The sequence below is a fragment of the Engraulis encrasicolus genome, chromosome 9, assembly GCF_034702125.1.
Source record: "Engraulis encrasicolus isolate BLACKSEA-1 chromosome 9, IST_EnEncr_1.0, whole genome shotgun sequence".
NCBI lineage: Eukaryota > Metazoa > Chordata > Actinopteri > Clupeiformes > Engraulidae > Engraulis > Engraulis encrasicolus.
The window spans coordinates 25,979,607-25,996,346 of record NC_085865.1 but is presented as its reverse complement, the minus strand read 5'-3'; the positions used below and the strand labels follow the sequence as shown (position 1 = coordinate 25,996,346).

The window sequence follows — 16,740 nt, the reverse complement described above, 5'->3', positions numbered from 1 at the left end:
TCAACGTCCTGCTTGCAAAGACAAAATGTCCTTTGAATTGTGCTTTTGCAAGACATTGAATAAAACTTTTCGTCTTGCCTCCCATCTTGAGGCCACAAGCACAAGGCGAGGCTGGGAGGTTAGATGATGAGATGGACGGATGACGCTTGATTCCTCCATCCTTCCTTGATTCCTTTTCTGATTCCTCCAGAGGAGGAGGAACGGAGAGAGTGGAGGAAATGAGGATGTGAGGACGAAAGAATTATGTCATGGAATGTACCCTGTTTCAGTGAATTAGTATGCAACGAGTGACTGAGTAACCTGAGTGTTGAGTTTGGCTTGTGTTTTGCTAAAGCCTGTTAGAATGGATTGAGCGTGCAAAGAAGACGTCCGGGTAGACTAGTGCTGCTCAGTCCAGATTGATGATGCCCTAAGCAGGCCTTTTAGTGTTGATGATGATAATTTTACCAGTGTGCCTTAATATTTGCAGGTCAATAATACGTCTTGGCGGTTGACTTTATATTTTCAATAATACATCTATTTAAATACCTCTTGCCTTTACCAGACTGTATTTACCTAAACTGCAATAAACTGTTACTGCCCACTCTGACACTGGATTTTGCTCTCTCTCTCTCTCTCTCTCTCTCTCTCTCTCTCTCTCTCTCTCTCTCTCTCTCTCTCTCTCTCTCTCTCTCTCTCTCTCTCTCTGTTTGCCCAAAATATGACTGAACTCTGCCACCGATTCGTCCACCATAGCCTACTATAGAATAGGCCTACACAGAAATATGAATAGGCCTACAGCAGTGACAAAATAGCAAAGTAGCCTGAAATGTATTATGTAATGTTTATAACACTGTATTCTGTATGATACACTTTACAATGCACTGATTTTACATAACTAAGTAAATGATTATGGCATGTAGCTGCTTTATATTAGTAATAAGGCCTCAGTTGTAGCTATCTTTCTTTTTGCTTTATGTCACATCAGAAATGTATTGAAAGAATTCCCCCTTCAGCCGTGTCAGGCACCGCCCCCTAAGCAGGGGGTGGAGTAAGATTTCCAGCAAATCGGACTGAACAGAGCTTCAGCTCGGTGTGTAGACGGCGGGGCTTTTACGAGGCGAATTTATCTGCAGCCGACTGTTGTCTGGGTGGACAAGAACGTAAGTAGACTATGCAATGAAAAAATAAGGCTTTTATTGCGCAACTCGTATTTGCATGACACAGTGCAGCCGAGCAGCCTGTAAGGTTTTGTTGATAATTGAGAAGCAGCTTACTGTCAATTGCTTGCTGTGTTTTCGTATGAGCCATAGCACAACATGTGCTCTTTGGAGAGCAGTGGTGTAGTCTACGTAGAACGCGGGTATACGGAGTATACCCACTTCTAAATTTTAGGGATTTCAGTATACCCACTTAAAATTGATTGATCCATTGTTTTGAATAGCAAAAATATATACAGTATACCCACTTCAAAAAATGCTCAAATGTACAGTATACCCACTTAAAAAAAAAGTAGACTACAGCGCTGNTGGAGAGTATTATATTTCATGTCTCCTTGTTCATTGCATCAACTTCATTTGATGCTGCGTTCATTCATCTGGCCAAAAGGTCGTCTGAAGAGCTGAGCACCAAAGTAATTCGTCTGCAGATGGACAATTAGCCTACTTATTAACAGATGACAGGTTACAATATTGCAAGTCTTCAAAAGGTGTGTCTCAAAACAGTGCTTCAGCGAAGGATGTTGCCCTTGATAGTGCAGAGTGCACACTGCACATTAAGTTTGTGCAGGCGTAGCCTACCGGGCATTTACTACTAGGCTATACCATTTTAACTTATCAATGCGTACCGATGCCTTGCCTTGACTCAGTAGGTTACAGTCACTCCAAATCAGTTATGATCACCTTGCAGTAACACACGCTCTGTTTTTGCCGTAGGTTACGCAGTCTGTACAACCTGTTCAGAATTTCAAGTCCGCACGCACCCCTCATCAACCCTGTAGCCCCACCAGTGAGATGGCCGAGACCCCTGGGAAGTTCGACTTTGCCATTGACCGTGGAGGCACCTTCACAGACGTCTTTGCCCGCTTGCCAGATGGACGGGAGAGGGTCCTCAAGTTGCTCTCTCACGACCCCCAGAACTACAAAGACGCACCGACAGAGGGAATCCGCAGAGTCCTGGAGCAGGTGAGCATGGCATTATGATGACCATTATGATTAATGATGAAACTTGAGATGATCAGACTAAACGGATGTTGTGTGATAATAAGGTGTACCACTTCAGTTTGAATGGGTAGCCTAATGATGATGCTAAGTGATCTGGAAGGTTGTAATAGAATGCATCAGATGAAGAATAGTGAATTGTCTGCAGTCAGAACACACACACACACCTGCTGACAGAGAGGTTGCCATCTCCCTGATAGCATTAAATATTGTGTGTGTGTGTGTGTGTGTGTGTGTGTGTGTGTGTGTGTGTGTGTGTGTGTGTGTGTGTGTGTGTGTGTGTGTGTGTGTGTGTGTGTTTGAGAGAGAGAAAGAGGGAGATTTGACATTTTGCATGCTTGTTGTATCATTATCCTCTTACCTCCTCCACCCCCTCTACCCTCCCTGCCCCTCCACCCCATTTTGTCATTCCGCATCATTAGGAAACAGGGCGGGCTTTCCCCAGAGAGCAGCCGGTAGACACCGCTCTGATTGGCTGGATCAGGATGGGAACCACGGTGGCGACCAATGCGCTGCTGGAGAGGCAGGGCGAGAGGACGGCTCTGCTGGTGACACGGGGCTTCCGGGATCTCCTGCACATTGGCACACAAGCACGGCCGGGGCTGTTTGATCTGGTGAGTGACAGGACTCAGGAGATCTTCATGAGAGGCAGAGAGAAAGAAAGAGAGAGCCTGACCAGAGGGGATAGCAAAATAATAACCCTTGCATGAGAGATTGCATGACAGAGATAAAGAGACAGAGAGTCTGACAAGAGGGTAGTGAAATAACGTGTGTGTGTGTGTGTGTGTGTGTGTGTGTGTGTGTGTGTGTGTGTGTGTGTGTGTGTGTGTGTGTGTGTGTGTGTGTGTGTGTGTGTGTGTGTGTGTGTGTGTGTGTGTGGGATAGAGAGTGACTGACTGACTGACTGACTGATTAGAGCAGGGTTTCCCAAACTTGGGGGTGCGCGGCCTGGCATAAGGGGGTGCGTGAGCTGAATATGAGCAATGGTGGATATGTGAGTTTTTATCCAGCATTGATGAACATTAAGTCATTTTTAATTGTATGGTGAATTGTATGCAGGAAGGGTCCATCTAAAGTGTAGTTTAACTCCTAGACTACTGGAAAAGAGGATTCCCCAAACTGAATATGCATTATGTGCTGTGAATGCGCAGTGAATCCATGCTTGCGTGGCCATCAGCACACCAAAATATTCGCTCAGGGGGTGCGCGAACCACATTGAAATGTACAAGGGGGTGCGCAGGGAAAAAAGTTTGGGAACCGCTGGATTAGAGGGTAGAGGAAAAAAAGCATTGCAGATGGCCAAACTGTGCTTGGCCTAACTGCCAACTGAACACACAATTGGTGTATTGATTCAAAAGACCACTTGTCTGAATGGGGACAACACACACACACACACACACACACACACACACACACACACACACACACACACACACACACACACACACACACACACACACACACACACACACACGCCGTGGTAGCTAGAGATTGACACTGACAATCCTGATTCACTGTAGCCAACCAGCAGTTGGTGGCAATCATTACTTGTCTCTCTTAGACAGACCTACTGTACGTAGAACCTGGCTGTTTTCAGAGAGCACGTTCCAAGTTGTTCATTTCTAAGAGAGCTGTGCATGATTTACTGTTTATATTGCTATGCAGGCTCACCACGTAGTTTTAGTGTCACTGTTGTGAGTTGCGAGTTGAGTTGTGTAAAATAGAAGTAGAAGTACTCCAGCAGATGTAATTACAACAATAGTAGTATGATATTGTGAAGTTGAAACCATGTAATATGATAGTCTCAGTGATGTAATTACATTTGTAACTTCTACTTGTACTGTGGTTGTGACTAAGTTTGTCTAAAGAGCCGAAAGACCAGGCGGTCTCGTCTCCAATAAGTAATCACATGAAGCGTCCCAGCAGCAATTTTTCATTCAGGCTCAGCTTATCTTTAAAGCACCTTAAATCCGGAATATAAATTGTAGTAGCTACATGCTTTCATCAGGATTGAGCTTTCATGCAGCTGCCTTGTGCCATGGTTATCTGCTATCAGTTCCCATCCTGCTGTGCCTGTGTGTGTGCATGCTCTCTGGACATGTAGCATGCATAGATGTATCATGCTGAGAGCTCAATGTCCTATAGTACATCAGTACATCAAGCCCAGATGCATCAACCCTGAGCTGAACTGTACTTCACTACACAGTTTGCGCACTCATTGCACGCCATTCCACCACTTCAACATTGTAATAGAATGGTCACTGAAAAAATGTCATAGTACTAGCTACACCACTATGACAGTGCACCGGACTTTTAGTAATATATTATGACATTGGTCATTGCCATTTTAGTAACAGCTAATTTATAATAGGAGGCCGTGTCTTCAGGCATACTAAGTCATGAACATGCATGAAAGAGGCTCTCCTTCTCCGCCTCTGTAACAGCTGCCAAGACGACCTACTACAACGACAAGATCAGCAACACTACAGACCCACGTAAGTTGTTTTCCACATTCAAGTCACTGCTCAACCCTCCCCCCCCTCCTGCGCCCACAGACCTGAACCCAGACAACTTTGCCACCTTCTTCACGGAAAAGACGGCAAATATTAGCAAGCAATTCTGTGAGCCGCCCTCCCGCCCAGAAGACACCCCCCTGGAAAACACGGCGACTCCTGCAACACTTCATGAATTCACTCTGCTCTCTGAAGAAGACGTTTCCAAACTCATCACAAGAAGCCGTCCTACTACCTGCCTACTAGACCCAGTGCCCACAAACCTTCTTCAAGACATTGCTCAAACAGTGGTCCCAGCAATCACATCCATCATGAACTCCTCACTCTCCTCCGGCACTGTCCCCTCCGCCTTCAAACAAGCAAGGGTGACACCACTACACTGAAGAAGCCTACACTGAACCCTGCTCATGTCGAAAACTACAGACCTGTCTCACTGCTTCTCTTCCTATCCAAGACGCTAGAAAGAGCAGTTGCAAAGCAGGTCACCAACTTCCTAAATCAGAACGGATTACTGGACCCAAAACAATCTGGTTTCAGAAGTGGACATTCAACTGAAACTGCGTTACTCTCAGTGACTGAAGCTCTAAGGACTGCAAGAACGGAAGGATTATCTTCGGTCCTCATACTACTAGACCTGTCTGCAGCCTTTGACACAGTCAACCACAAGATCCTCCTGAGGATACTCACAGCCATGGGAATCACAGGCGTTGTCCACTCATGGTTCAACTCCTACCTCTCTGGACGCACCTTCAGTGTGTCATGGCAAGGAAAAACTGTCTACGACTCACACCCTCTCCACAGGCGTACCCCAAGGATCAGTGCTGGACCCCTTCTGTTTGCAATATAACACCTCCTCCCTGGGACGTGTCATTCAAACACATGGGTTCAACTTCTCCTACCACTGCTATGCTGATGACACCCAGATGTACCTGTCGTTCCGTCCAGAGGACACCACGGTTTCGGAACGCATCTCTGCCTGCCTCACCGATTTGTCAACATGGATGAAGGACCACCACCTACAGCTGAACCTGGCCAAGACAGAGCTCCTGGTGATCCCAGCTAAAGAGTCGCTCAGTCACAACATCAACCTCAAGATAGGCTCTCACCATCGTGACCCCAAACAAAGTCGCCAAAAAAACCTTGGCGTCATGATTAATGATGAGCTGTCATGCTCCAACTACATCAAACTCGGTCACCCGGAACCTGTCGACTCCAGATGTCCAACGTGCGGAATATCAAACCTGTGCTGACACAATATTCTACACAACGACTGGTCCAGGCACGGTCCTGTCCCGCGTTGACTACTGCAACTCACTCATGACAGGTCTACCTGCTTGTGCGATAAAGCCTCTGCAGATGATCCAGAATGCGGCGGCACGGTTGATATTCAATCAACCCAAAAGGACCCATGTTACTCCTCTATTTATTGAGTTGCACTGGTTTACCGATCGCCGCCCGGATCAAGCACAAGGCATTGACCCTTGCCTACAAAACCATCACAGGAACGGCCCCAGCTTATCTGAAGGACCTACTAACGCCTTATGTTACAGGAAGAGAACTGCGCTCATCCAGCACAAGCCGCCTGGCTCTGCCATCCAGTCGCTCTAGGTACTCCCAGTCAAGATTGTTCTCTGTTGTGGTACCCAAGTGGTGGAACAGTCTCCCAGAGGCAGCAAGACTAAGCACATCTCTTGCAGCCTTCAAGAAACAACTAAAGACATTCCTCTTTCGAGAGAATCTACTAGACTAATGCTTGAACTGGCCTTGCCCCAGGGCAGACTCCTGACATGATGTTTAGTTTAGTTTAGTTTAGTTTGTGTGTGTGTGTGTACTCGTTATTTACTCTTTATGATAAAAAAAAATAAATAAAAAAAAAAATAAAAAAAACTCACCCTCTTTGCAACTGCACTTGTTGTTCTGTATATCTCCTGTGCACTTTGTATTTGCTTGTGATGTTGGCTTGATTATGTCCTCTTTTGAAAGTCGCTTTGGTTATAAAGCGTCTGCCAAATGCAATGTAATGTAATGTAATGTAATGTGTTGTGATGATTCGTCTCGTGGGAAAAATGGAATAACATCTGTGATCCTTGACTTCCTACAATCCTTGGGGTTGTAAGAAATAAACAGATGATGGTCAGACTGTCACACGTAGTAAACAGATGAAGAGAATGTTAAATAATGCCCTCATTAGGTTATAGTTCAGTTACTTATTCTACTTTATTTAGCTCCGTTTACTCACTGGACTCACTGATCCAGTTGCAAAGAACAGTCCCTTGAGGAACGAGGTGTTGAGTTGTTCTATGACCTCTCTGGCTGTTTTGCTTGCCAATGAATATCTTTATTTGTTAACCACATGACCACATGCTTAACCCTAAGTGTCCCTACTGTTTGGACATGTGCCTGCTCTACTGTGTTACGAAACCAGTCTGACTGCTGCGATTGTATCTGGTGGTGTATCAGATAAGAAATACGTGTCATGTTTTGTTCAGTGAGTCTTTTAATGAGTAGGTGGGCTCAATGACTTAAGATAAAAGTCGGTATTCTTTCAAGAGTATGATTGCAACATTGCCCATTTTCAAGGGAGGGTACATGTAAACCATTGTCAGACTTCATTCACAAGTTAGTGCTGCTCGTTATCTCTAAATACTATTGAGAAAAACAAAAGGACGGCTTTACAGCATGAGGCTTTTCAAATTATTCATTGGCTAAAGGGGTCTCACTTTGGCAGCCACCATAGAAATGCATGCAAACATGGCATTGAGTCATAACTATAGATCCTGGGTTCAGAAAGGCCCAGAAAAGCCTACCACAAATTTGATGCAAGCAGCTCTGCATCAGCTGATCACGAATCAGGCTTAATAAGCCCTCAAGACAGGTAGTTCTGCTACTCAGTGAAGTCACCTGAGTTGGAAGGAAACTGTGGCAGGAAGGGCTGTAACGATACACTTAACTCACGATTTGATTCACATCACGATTTTTGACCAACGGTTGGATACATCCCACGATTTTTGAAAGCTGTGATAGTTTATAGGTAGTGTGTAGGTTACAAGAGGCTATTAATAATATAAAAAATAAAAACAATATTGATTATTATTTGAAGCACATCATATCATGTGGTTGCTTTCTGGACTGAAAGGTAATAAAACATCCTTGCATTCCTCCTTGCATTGCGATACAGTATTGTGTCTGTACGTCATAATTATGCAGTTCTATACAATATCAAATTACAGCTCTAGTGGCAAGCTTTTTTGTACCTTTCTCAACCTGGAATTGGCACCTTTCTTAAGACTTGCAGAATAATACAACACACATCGTGACAAAGACACAATACAGTCATGACGACTATACAATTGGAAATCAGCCCAACAAACCTTGAATGTAAACTCTGTAAGGTAACATGAATCTTTTATAAATCATGAATTAACCTGTGTGTGAAACTGTCTCCTTTAGGAAGTGTCAATGCCAGAGGTGCTGTATGAGGAGGTGATCGAGGTGGATGAGCGCGTCGTGCTAAAACAAGATGGCTGCAAACTGCCCAGGAAGGAGTCCAAACGCACTGTCACCGGTATTTTATTTATAGCACACCAAACATTTCAGTGGATGTCGGACAAAGATTAAGATCTAAGATCTAAGATATCGTGCCTGCCAAAGTCCTTGTGTAGTATATAATAACATTAGATTATTCATTTGTGCAGTAATTGAATTGTCATGTAGGGGGCCTAGCTAGGTTCTAACCATTTCCATATTCTTCCATTTCTTCTACACCTGTTCTGCCAGGCAGCACAGGGGACAGTCTGGAGGTGTGGAGGGAGCTGGACCTGCAGCAGGTTGAGAGAGACCTGAGGGGAGTCTTATCACGCGGCATCACCAGCCTGGCTGTGCTGCTCCTGCACTCCTATACGTACGTTCACACAGAGAGAAAGAGTCACATGTTGCATGTTCCATAATATCATAAATACGTTATTATTTTCCTGTGTCTGAAGTGTATAAATTCATTGACGCTGTTGATTCATTCTTGCTGCTCTGATGTGTTTTTGTGTGAAGTGATCTTGGGTATTTTGATAGGCACTGAAAATAAAATTTATTATTATTATTATTAGAGAGAGTGACATGTTGCATGTTGCATGTTGCATAATATCATAAATACATTTCATAATGGCATACCAGTAAACAAATGTAACTACATAAGATATGCAGCGCTGTGACATTGTACACTATGTACACACTGTAGGTTGAAGTGGTGATTAATGTGGTTGGTGCATTAAAATGGTTGGTAAGGTATGCTCTGTCCGGCATAGCTTTGAAGTGAAAATACTGAGATTTTTCACGTTCTAATTGTTTTTGTTTTCAGTTGTGTGGAGGTGGTTGTTGTGAGAGGAGTATATTAACATTCTCAGAGGCTTGGTGTGGCACATGTATTTCAAGCGCCACATGTGCTGCACTGGTGTACCGTATGCGTTTGTGTGTGTGTGTCTGTGTGCATGTGATTATGTGCGTGTGTCTGTGTGCATGTGATTGTGTGAGTGTGTCCGTGTGAGCATGTGAGGGTGTTTGGCCCTGTATATGGACACCTCAGCGTGAGTCTTGTGCAGCTGTGTTTGGATAGTGCTGCACTTCTGGCTGAAGAGTACACTGAAGTGTGGAGGGTGGGAACAAGCAAGTGACAGACAGACAGACAGGCAGGCAGGCAGGCAGGCAGGCAGGCAGGCAGGCAGGCAGACAGACAGACAGACAGACAGACAGACAGACAGACAGACAGACAGACAGACAGACAGACAGACAGACAGACAGACAGACAGAGTTCCTCTTTAACTGGTTGAACATGTGCTACCTTTTTCCAGTAAGCCTATTGCAACTCAGTCAGCACCATAAGAGACTTGATTATGCATGGCTTTGGTGGTAGCACTGGGTGTCAGATTTCAAGTTTCTCTCTGTTCTGGGTTGGTGTGCCTGGACACGGCTCCTTCTTTTTTGGACTTTAAAGCATTTTTTTGACAGGACAGTTTGAGAGTGTGACAGGATATGAGTAAGAGAAAGAGAGAGACAGGGGAAGATTGGGGAACGACCTTGAGCTGGAATCGAACCCGGGTCGCTGGCGTAACACAGTCAGTGCCTTAGCCATTTGAGCCCTGGCCGAGGCCAACATGGCTCCTTCTAGTGACGAAGAGAAAGGAAAGGCTGCACTGTTGATTTCTCTATTTGCGATCAAGTACGTCTGTGCTACTCCAGTCTCCACCCTCTCTAAACACACACACACACAGACACAGACACACACACACACACACACACACACACACACACACACACACACACACACACAGACACAGACACACACACACACACACTGTAACAGAGCGCTTTCTACCTCTCCTCTCACTGTCCCTTCAACCACCTCCCCACCTGGCCTCTCACCCCCTCCCTCAACTGTCCAGCTCCCTACTGTATCTTGTTATTGTCATCGGCGGCACCTGCCCAAGGTCCTGGCTCTTTGCCACACCTCATGCGTTATCTCAGTGCTACTGTGAATAGCAAAGCCGGCCAGATAGTGGCAACACGCTTACCAATATGTAACAGTGCATAAAACAATGCTAGGGCCTAATTACTATCACCTCCTCCAAGGAGGTTATGTTTTCGATCGCGTTGGTTTGTTTGTCTGTTTGTCAGCAGGTCAAGCAGCAGGAAAGCTTTTTTTTGTCATAATGTACTGTGGTCCATGTTGGCATGATAATCTACAAAATGCTTCACAAAAGCATTTGACAATGAAACCCCTATATAATATATATCCTCTAGTCTAGGTATAGCCTATACATAGTTTTCACGTTTACAAACATTCGTGTCGTGAGGAGGGGCAAGGTGCTAAGCAGCCAACCACATGAGGTCATTTCTTGAGTGACAGCAGTTTCCAACAATCCGAGGTTGAAGAGTGCGCAGCTAGGAGTGCACAGCCGGGGGTGCTTACAAATATGGAACACATGTATGAGGCAACCGGAATTTCCACACGACCCCCTAAAATGTCTGTGCACGGCACTGACAACGACTGATGTGTTATTTATTTTCATTTGTATGCCACAGGTGGTCTGCCCATGAGAAGGCGGTGGGCTCCTTGGCACGGAAGCTTGGCTTCAGCCAGGTGTCGCTGTCCAGCGAGGTGATGCCCATGATCCGAGCGGTGCCCAGAGGGTACACGGTGTGTGCCGACGCCTACCTCACGCCCAAAATCCGTCAGTACCTGCGCGGCTTCACCTCTGGGTTTAGAGGGGGGCTGAAGGTGAGCAGCTGATTGTGTGTTTTTGGTGCACACATTATTCTGTGTTGCATTATTCTTTCTCTCTTCCCCAAACACAAACTCTTAATAGTTTTTCAATGTTCTGCAATGTGCAGCTTACTGCATAGGCGAACCTTACAAACAGACCGGAGGCGGTAGAAGTAATAAACTCGTTATGGCAAAGCAAGCCGCAAAATCTGCAACCACAGTTTTGGCATCGAGGAAGTGAAGGAGAACTTCAGCTAACAATATGTACTGAGCTATGACTCAGTTTGACAGCAGCCAACAGAATGTCTACATTTTCCTATGCACAAGCTTCAGTTAATCACTCCCCCTGATCGAACCGTTCGCCGCTTTTGTCATCGTTAGTCAGTTTTTAACACCCTTACTGTCTCCAGTCTGTTCCTACAGTAACATATAGGCATCCCTTACTCTTCGCCCTCTCCTTTCTTCTATGTATTATGTCTTTATTGGGCAGTCATGGATAAGCGGTTAGGGCGTTAGACTTGTAGCCCAAAGGTTGCTGGTTCGACTCCCGACCGGCCAGGTTGGTGGGGGGAGTAATTAACCAGTGCTCTCCCCCATCCTCCTCCTTGACTGAGATACCCTGAGCATGGTACCGTCCCACCGCACTGCTCCCTTTGGGAGCCCTTGGGGCCTGCCCCCTTGCATGGGTGAGGCATAAATGCAATTTTGTTGTATGCAGTGTGCAGTGAATACTTTTTTGCTGTGGAGTGCTGTGTCACAATGACAATGGGAGTTGGAGTTTCCCAGGTGAGCTTTATTCACACCACTCATTCTTTGTCTCACCTCCATATTTGATTTCCCCCACATTTTCTCTCTCTCTCTCTCTCTCTCTCTCTCTCTCTCTCTCTCTCTCTCTCTCTCTCTCTCTCTCTCTCTCTCTCTCTCTCTCTCTCTCTCTCCCTCTCTCTCTCCCCCTCAGGATGTGGATGTGTTGTTCATGCAGTCTGACGGTGGCCTGACCCCCATGGAGCAGTTCTGTGGCTCGCGGGCCGTGCTGTCGGGGCCGGCAGGGGGGGTGGTGGGATACGCCGTCACCTCCTACAGCGGCACCGAGAACAAGCCTGTCATCGGCTTCGACATGGGAGGTAAGGGTCGAATTAAAATAGAACAAACCAGCTCTGCCGTGGCCAACCGATAGGGACCAGAGTTCGATTCCCAGCCCGGGTCCTTTATCGACCCCTTCCCGTCTCTCTCCCAATTCACTTCCTGTCCACACACTGTCCTATCAAGTAAAGTCGAAAAAGACCAAAACAAATCTTTGAAATAGAACAAACCACACTCGCAATCTTTCAAGACCATAGCCAATGGCATGTCCATTCTTCAGAGACCATGTCCATCACAGATGCGTGGGTAAGGATCGAAGCAGACGTAGCAAAGTAGATGGACAAGAGAGTTTCTCAATTCTTAGCTTCCAAAGTTGATGCATGAGGCTTAGCGCTATGAAGGAGGGGGAAATAATGCAGACAGCAGGAACATTTATTTTGTGCTAATTAAAAAAAGCAATCAATCAGACTTTCTGCTGGAACCATGATAAAGCAAAAGACTGAACTGCAATAATGCTACACAGCACAGGCAACGACCTGAACTAGAGACCAAGGCAAATTAATATGTGTTGTTGTTGTGTGTGTGTGTGGGAGAGGGGGTGTGTGTACTGGGGTTGTTTGTTGTTGACCTACAGTAGAGGGAGAGGAGGGGTAGACCACAAAGAGCAGGGACAATGGAGGGGAAGGAAAAAAGGAAGGAATGAAGTCACTCGACTACTGCAGTCATAGAGAGGGAAGGAGAGTACGAGGTATTTCACAAGACAGAATACAAATCACTGAGTCCCGATTTAATTCCAATTCACACACAGTCTCCTTGAAATTCCCCATTAACTGTATTCAGTTCATTCATTCACTTTGTTCCATTCATCACCTATCTGTAGGCTACTCTCCTCCAAGTCTTACAAACAATTGCTCCTGTAACAGGCACGTCCACGGATGTGAGTCGCTATGCGGGCCAGTATGAGCACGTGTTTGAGGCCACCACCGCGGGCGTCACCCTGCAGGCCCCTCAGCTGGACATCAACACCGTGGCCGCCGGAGGAGGCTCGCGCCTCTTCTTCAGGTGAGAGCCTCTTGACCCCTTAGCGCAGAGCCTAGGTTATAACCTCGCTGTCACCACAATTGTAATGGCTATGTCTTAATATGTTACTTACGGCTCTATGTACTGTCATCGTAGCAAGGTTGTTAGTATGTGATGTGAGTATTTTCAGCAAATAGTGAACAGGCCCGCTGACGACCCCATCTGCTGTAAGAGGCTACACCGATGCTGTACCATTTGTGGAAATAAGCTCATTTTACACCTCTCCTTGAGTTACATAATTGAGTTTTACTTTCAGTCATTCTCTGAATCTTGCAACGCAAATTCTACCTCGAAGCTAGCAATTATCATTGAATGTTATGGCTCCAGCTAGCGGCTAGCTGGTCCCATAAGATTTAACGATAGTTACCTCCTCAATGAGTTTTCGGCATGTGATATGTCCAAGTTAAAAAATATCATGGCAAACGTCTTCATTTTTGTGGTCTCGTTTTAGAGGCTCATTTTGAAATCAATTACATAATTGCTCAGGTCTAGCTTCTATCAGTCTAGAATCTCTCTACTCTACTTCGTGAACCTGAATGTCCACTGCACATGTGCAAGTTTAGTGACATTCCAATATCAGTTTTGCTTTCTATAGTACAGCATTTATGATGATATAGTAGAAGGCCATATTGACCACAGTGAGTAGAGCAGTGATCCCAATCCTCACATAAGTCAATCTGCATAACTTCTCACTCGCATAGCTCCTCCTCCAGCTCTTCACTCTACACAGCTCCTATATTACTCCAGGCCTCTGTTTTGTGCTAAGTCACTGCAGCAACTGCAAACATAGCTTTCTCTGAATAGCCTCCTACAGTAGGTCACCTCAACCCTCTTGACCTTCAAGGTGTTTGTTTAAGGCAGTTGCACAACACACTCACCAACAGTCCTACAGCTGCACTGACCAATATCTATATTGACTCCAGCTGAAGGCTTAAAAATACTTTTTAAAGTTTTTTTATGTACAATTCAGTAAATGAGCAACATTTTATGCCCGTAGATTATTATGTTAAGTGTGACATAACACACATGATGTTGGTGCCAGGAAATGAAAGCTGGTGGTTGAACCACCATTGATTCTGACCCTAAATTGATTACTGTATCGATATTTGTTAAGCAAAGCGTACTGCAAGTTATTTCTAATGTATTGAACACAACCCTAATTTTGAGGCTGAGTTGGAGTTGTATGCCATTCAAGTGAGGTAATGGCTAGTTTCCATCCCATTTTCCATGCATTTTATGCATGCACCAGTTTGGTGAACAGGGAAAGTGAAATTAGCAGAGGAGTGTTTGCATGATGCAACAGTTTCGACGTAAACTGTTATACTCAGGAAGTTTAATTTCCTGAGGACGGCTTTTTACATCCACCAGTCTGTATGCAAATTGGTGGTACACCAAACATAAATGACCACAGGTGTGTCATGTTTGTGAATAAATGTTTGAAACGTCTTCTTACTATATGGTCTCCTAGGTCTGGTATGTTTGTAGTCGGACCAGAGTCTGCTGGTGCCCATCCTGGACCGTCATGCTACAGAAAAGGTGAGACATCTAGATTTAAGTCATCAGCCTTGGCTTGTATTAGTAATTTTTTATTTTTTTTTATTTTTTGGTACATAATTATCTTCCCATACTGTGCATTTGTAATATTTATTATTATTTGTCATCATCAATTAATGCGACAATGACGTTTTAGCAGTAGCACATGTCAGATTAATGTGATAGTTAGACATTCTTTGCTTTCATTTCTTTCCGTTATTTCTGTCACACGTGTGCCTGAGCATTGACTGCAAGGTTCGCAACTGCTGCATATGCTATGTCTTAGAAATATGATTCCACCCCTTTTCAAACTTTCAGACGTTCTCCTTTTTCCTCATTTTATATTTCCCTATATGCCCACTACCCGTCAACCTCTTGGACCCATGCAGGGAAAGTCTTTAAAACTTCTGAACACGAGTAGTGCAGAGAAAACCTGGAGTCACTCCAAGTTCAGTAAAGGATGAAAAAAGAGGTTACGTAAGATGGAGTAACCACTGGTGCCCCTCTGGTTGTGTTATAACTACACAGGAGGACAGCGAAAAGTTGCATTGTACTCAAAAGTAGTGAAAACTCAAAGTTAGTACTCAAAACATCTATGTACGTATGCACAAAAATTGATTGTATTTCCTTTTCTCTCTCCAACGGAGACTTCACAGAACACCAGTGAAGATTATATGAATTGAAGCCATCAGAGCAATATAAAGATCTTCCGATGGGTCTGGCACCCACTACAAACTTTTACTGTAGTTATTTCTTGGTTGTTGTGTTGAAATATTATACTTCATCAAAATGAGCTACAAGTTGACTGTGAACACAGCCCTAACCCTACTGCTAACTCCTGATCCAGGAGTGGTTTGTAGCTCAGCCTGACACATCAGCTATATCGACAGGGCAGCAGTAAACCAGTGTTTCCCACAGACCAAGTAGCATAGTGAGTGGTGGTGCCATGTACAAAAAACATTGGACCATTTCAAGTGTTATCTGTCGGACCCCCAGGGATGTACGTATATGTGCGATTGTTGATCAATTTGTTGTGCCCTATTTTTATTCTGTGGTGCGGTGTCACAGTATTGTGTATGGGAAGCACTGTGTAAACAGAGTTCTTATCCACTTCTCCTTCTCTCTGTGTGAATCCAAAGGTGGCCCCCTCACCGTAACTGATGCCAACCTGGCGCTGGGCCGGCTCCTGCCCGCCTTCTTCCCGCGCATCTTCGGCCCGGGCGAGAACGAGCCCCTGTCCAGCGAGGAGACCATGCGCCACTTCCGGCAGATGACCAAGGAGATCAACCACTTCCTGTCCCAGAGTAGTGCCAATGGCCTGGGGCTGCAGGCCCACAGTGGTGCTAGTGGTGGCAGTGGTGGTGGTGGCAAGAAGCAGATGAGCGTAGAGGAGGTTGCCATGGGTTTCATCCGGGTGGCTAACGAGGCCATGTGTCGGCCAATCAGAGCGCTGACGCAGGTACAGTAACAAATCCGCAAGGAGTCTCGTCCAATGACTGCACATTCGACGGACAAAGCAGCATGGTCCTAGAGCGACAGATTTGAAGCAACTTTTGATATTTCAACCGAAAAAGAGATTTCCTGGTTGGAGTTCTTATTGGCAGTTACAACCAAGAAATCCGTTGAGTTGAAAATGCTTCAGGTCCGTTTCTATTACAGAATGGACACTAAAGTTCCATTCTATTCAGACAGTCCTGGATCTCATTTGTCAGGGTACTCAACAGTCTTTTGTTATAAGCCAAAAAGAAGTTCAGTTGCTTACAGCTTAACTTTTTTGATTGACACGGGTACTGTCAGGCACCTAAGGTGCCAATCCCAGGTTTGGATTGGATGAAAAGCACTGCCAGTCATTTCATCTAACCAGCGCTGAATAAAGAGCACTCTGTGATCTGTGTTACTGCCCATGCTATAGTGCCAGTACAACAATAAAAACTAGATTTGCCAAGCAATTAGGGCTGCACGATTATGGAAAAAATCATAATCACGATTATTTTGGTCAAAATCATAATCACGATTATTAATCACGATTATTGATTTTTGCAGGGGTTTTTTAAAAGATGAAATATAACAAAGAATGAAT

The 16,740-nt window shown here is 45.0% G+C and overlaps 1 protein-coding gene across 2 annotated transcripts in view; it reads left to right on the top strand.

The window, feature by feature from the left end:
• Positions 1–1,036: 1,036 nt before the first annotated feature.
• oplah (5-oxoprolinase, ATP-hydrolysing) overlaps positions 1,037–16,740 on the top strand; it is a 34,179-nt gene continuing 18,475 nt past the window's right edge. Inside the window, exons 1-10 of one of the 2 annotated variants that reach the window (XM_063206837.1) lie at positions 1,037–1,142; positions 1,914–2,162; positions 2,621–2,812; positions 8,162–8,276; positions 8,489–8,612; positions 10,784–10,979; positions 11,923–12,088; positions 12,971–13,109; positions 14,596–14,663; positions 15,800–16,119. In XM_063206837.1, coding sequence (XP_063062907.1) covers positions 1,992–2,162; positions 2,621–2,812; positions 8,162–8,276; positions 8,489–8,612; positions 10,784–10,979; positions 11,923–12,088; positions 12,971–13,109; positions 14,596–14,663; positions 15,800–16,119 — 1,491 coding nt within the window. In that variant the 5' untranslated portion in view covers positions 1,037–1,142; positions 1,914–1,991. Of the gene's footprint in view, positions 1,143–1,630; positions 1,688–1,913; positions 2,163–2,620; positions 2,813–8,161; positions 8,277–8,488; positions 8,613–10,783; positions 10,980–11,922; positions 12,089–12,970; positions 13,110–14,595; positions 14,664–15,799; positions 16,120–16,740 lie in introns of those variants that run through there. The other variant, XM_063206836.1, reaches the window with a different exon arrangement.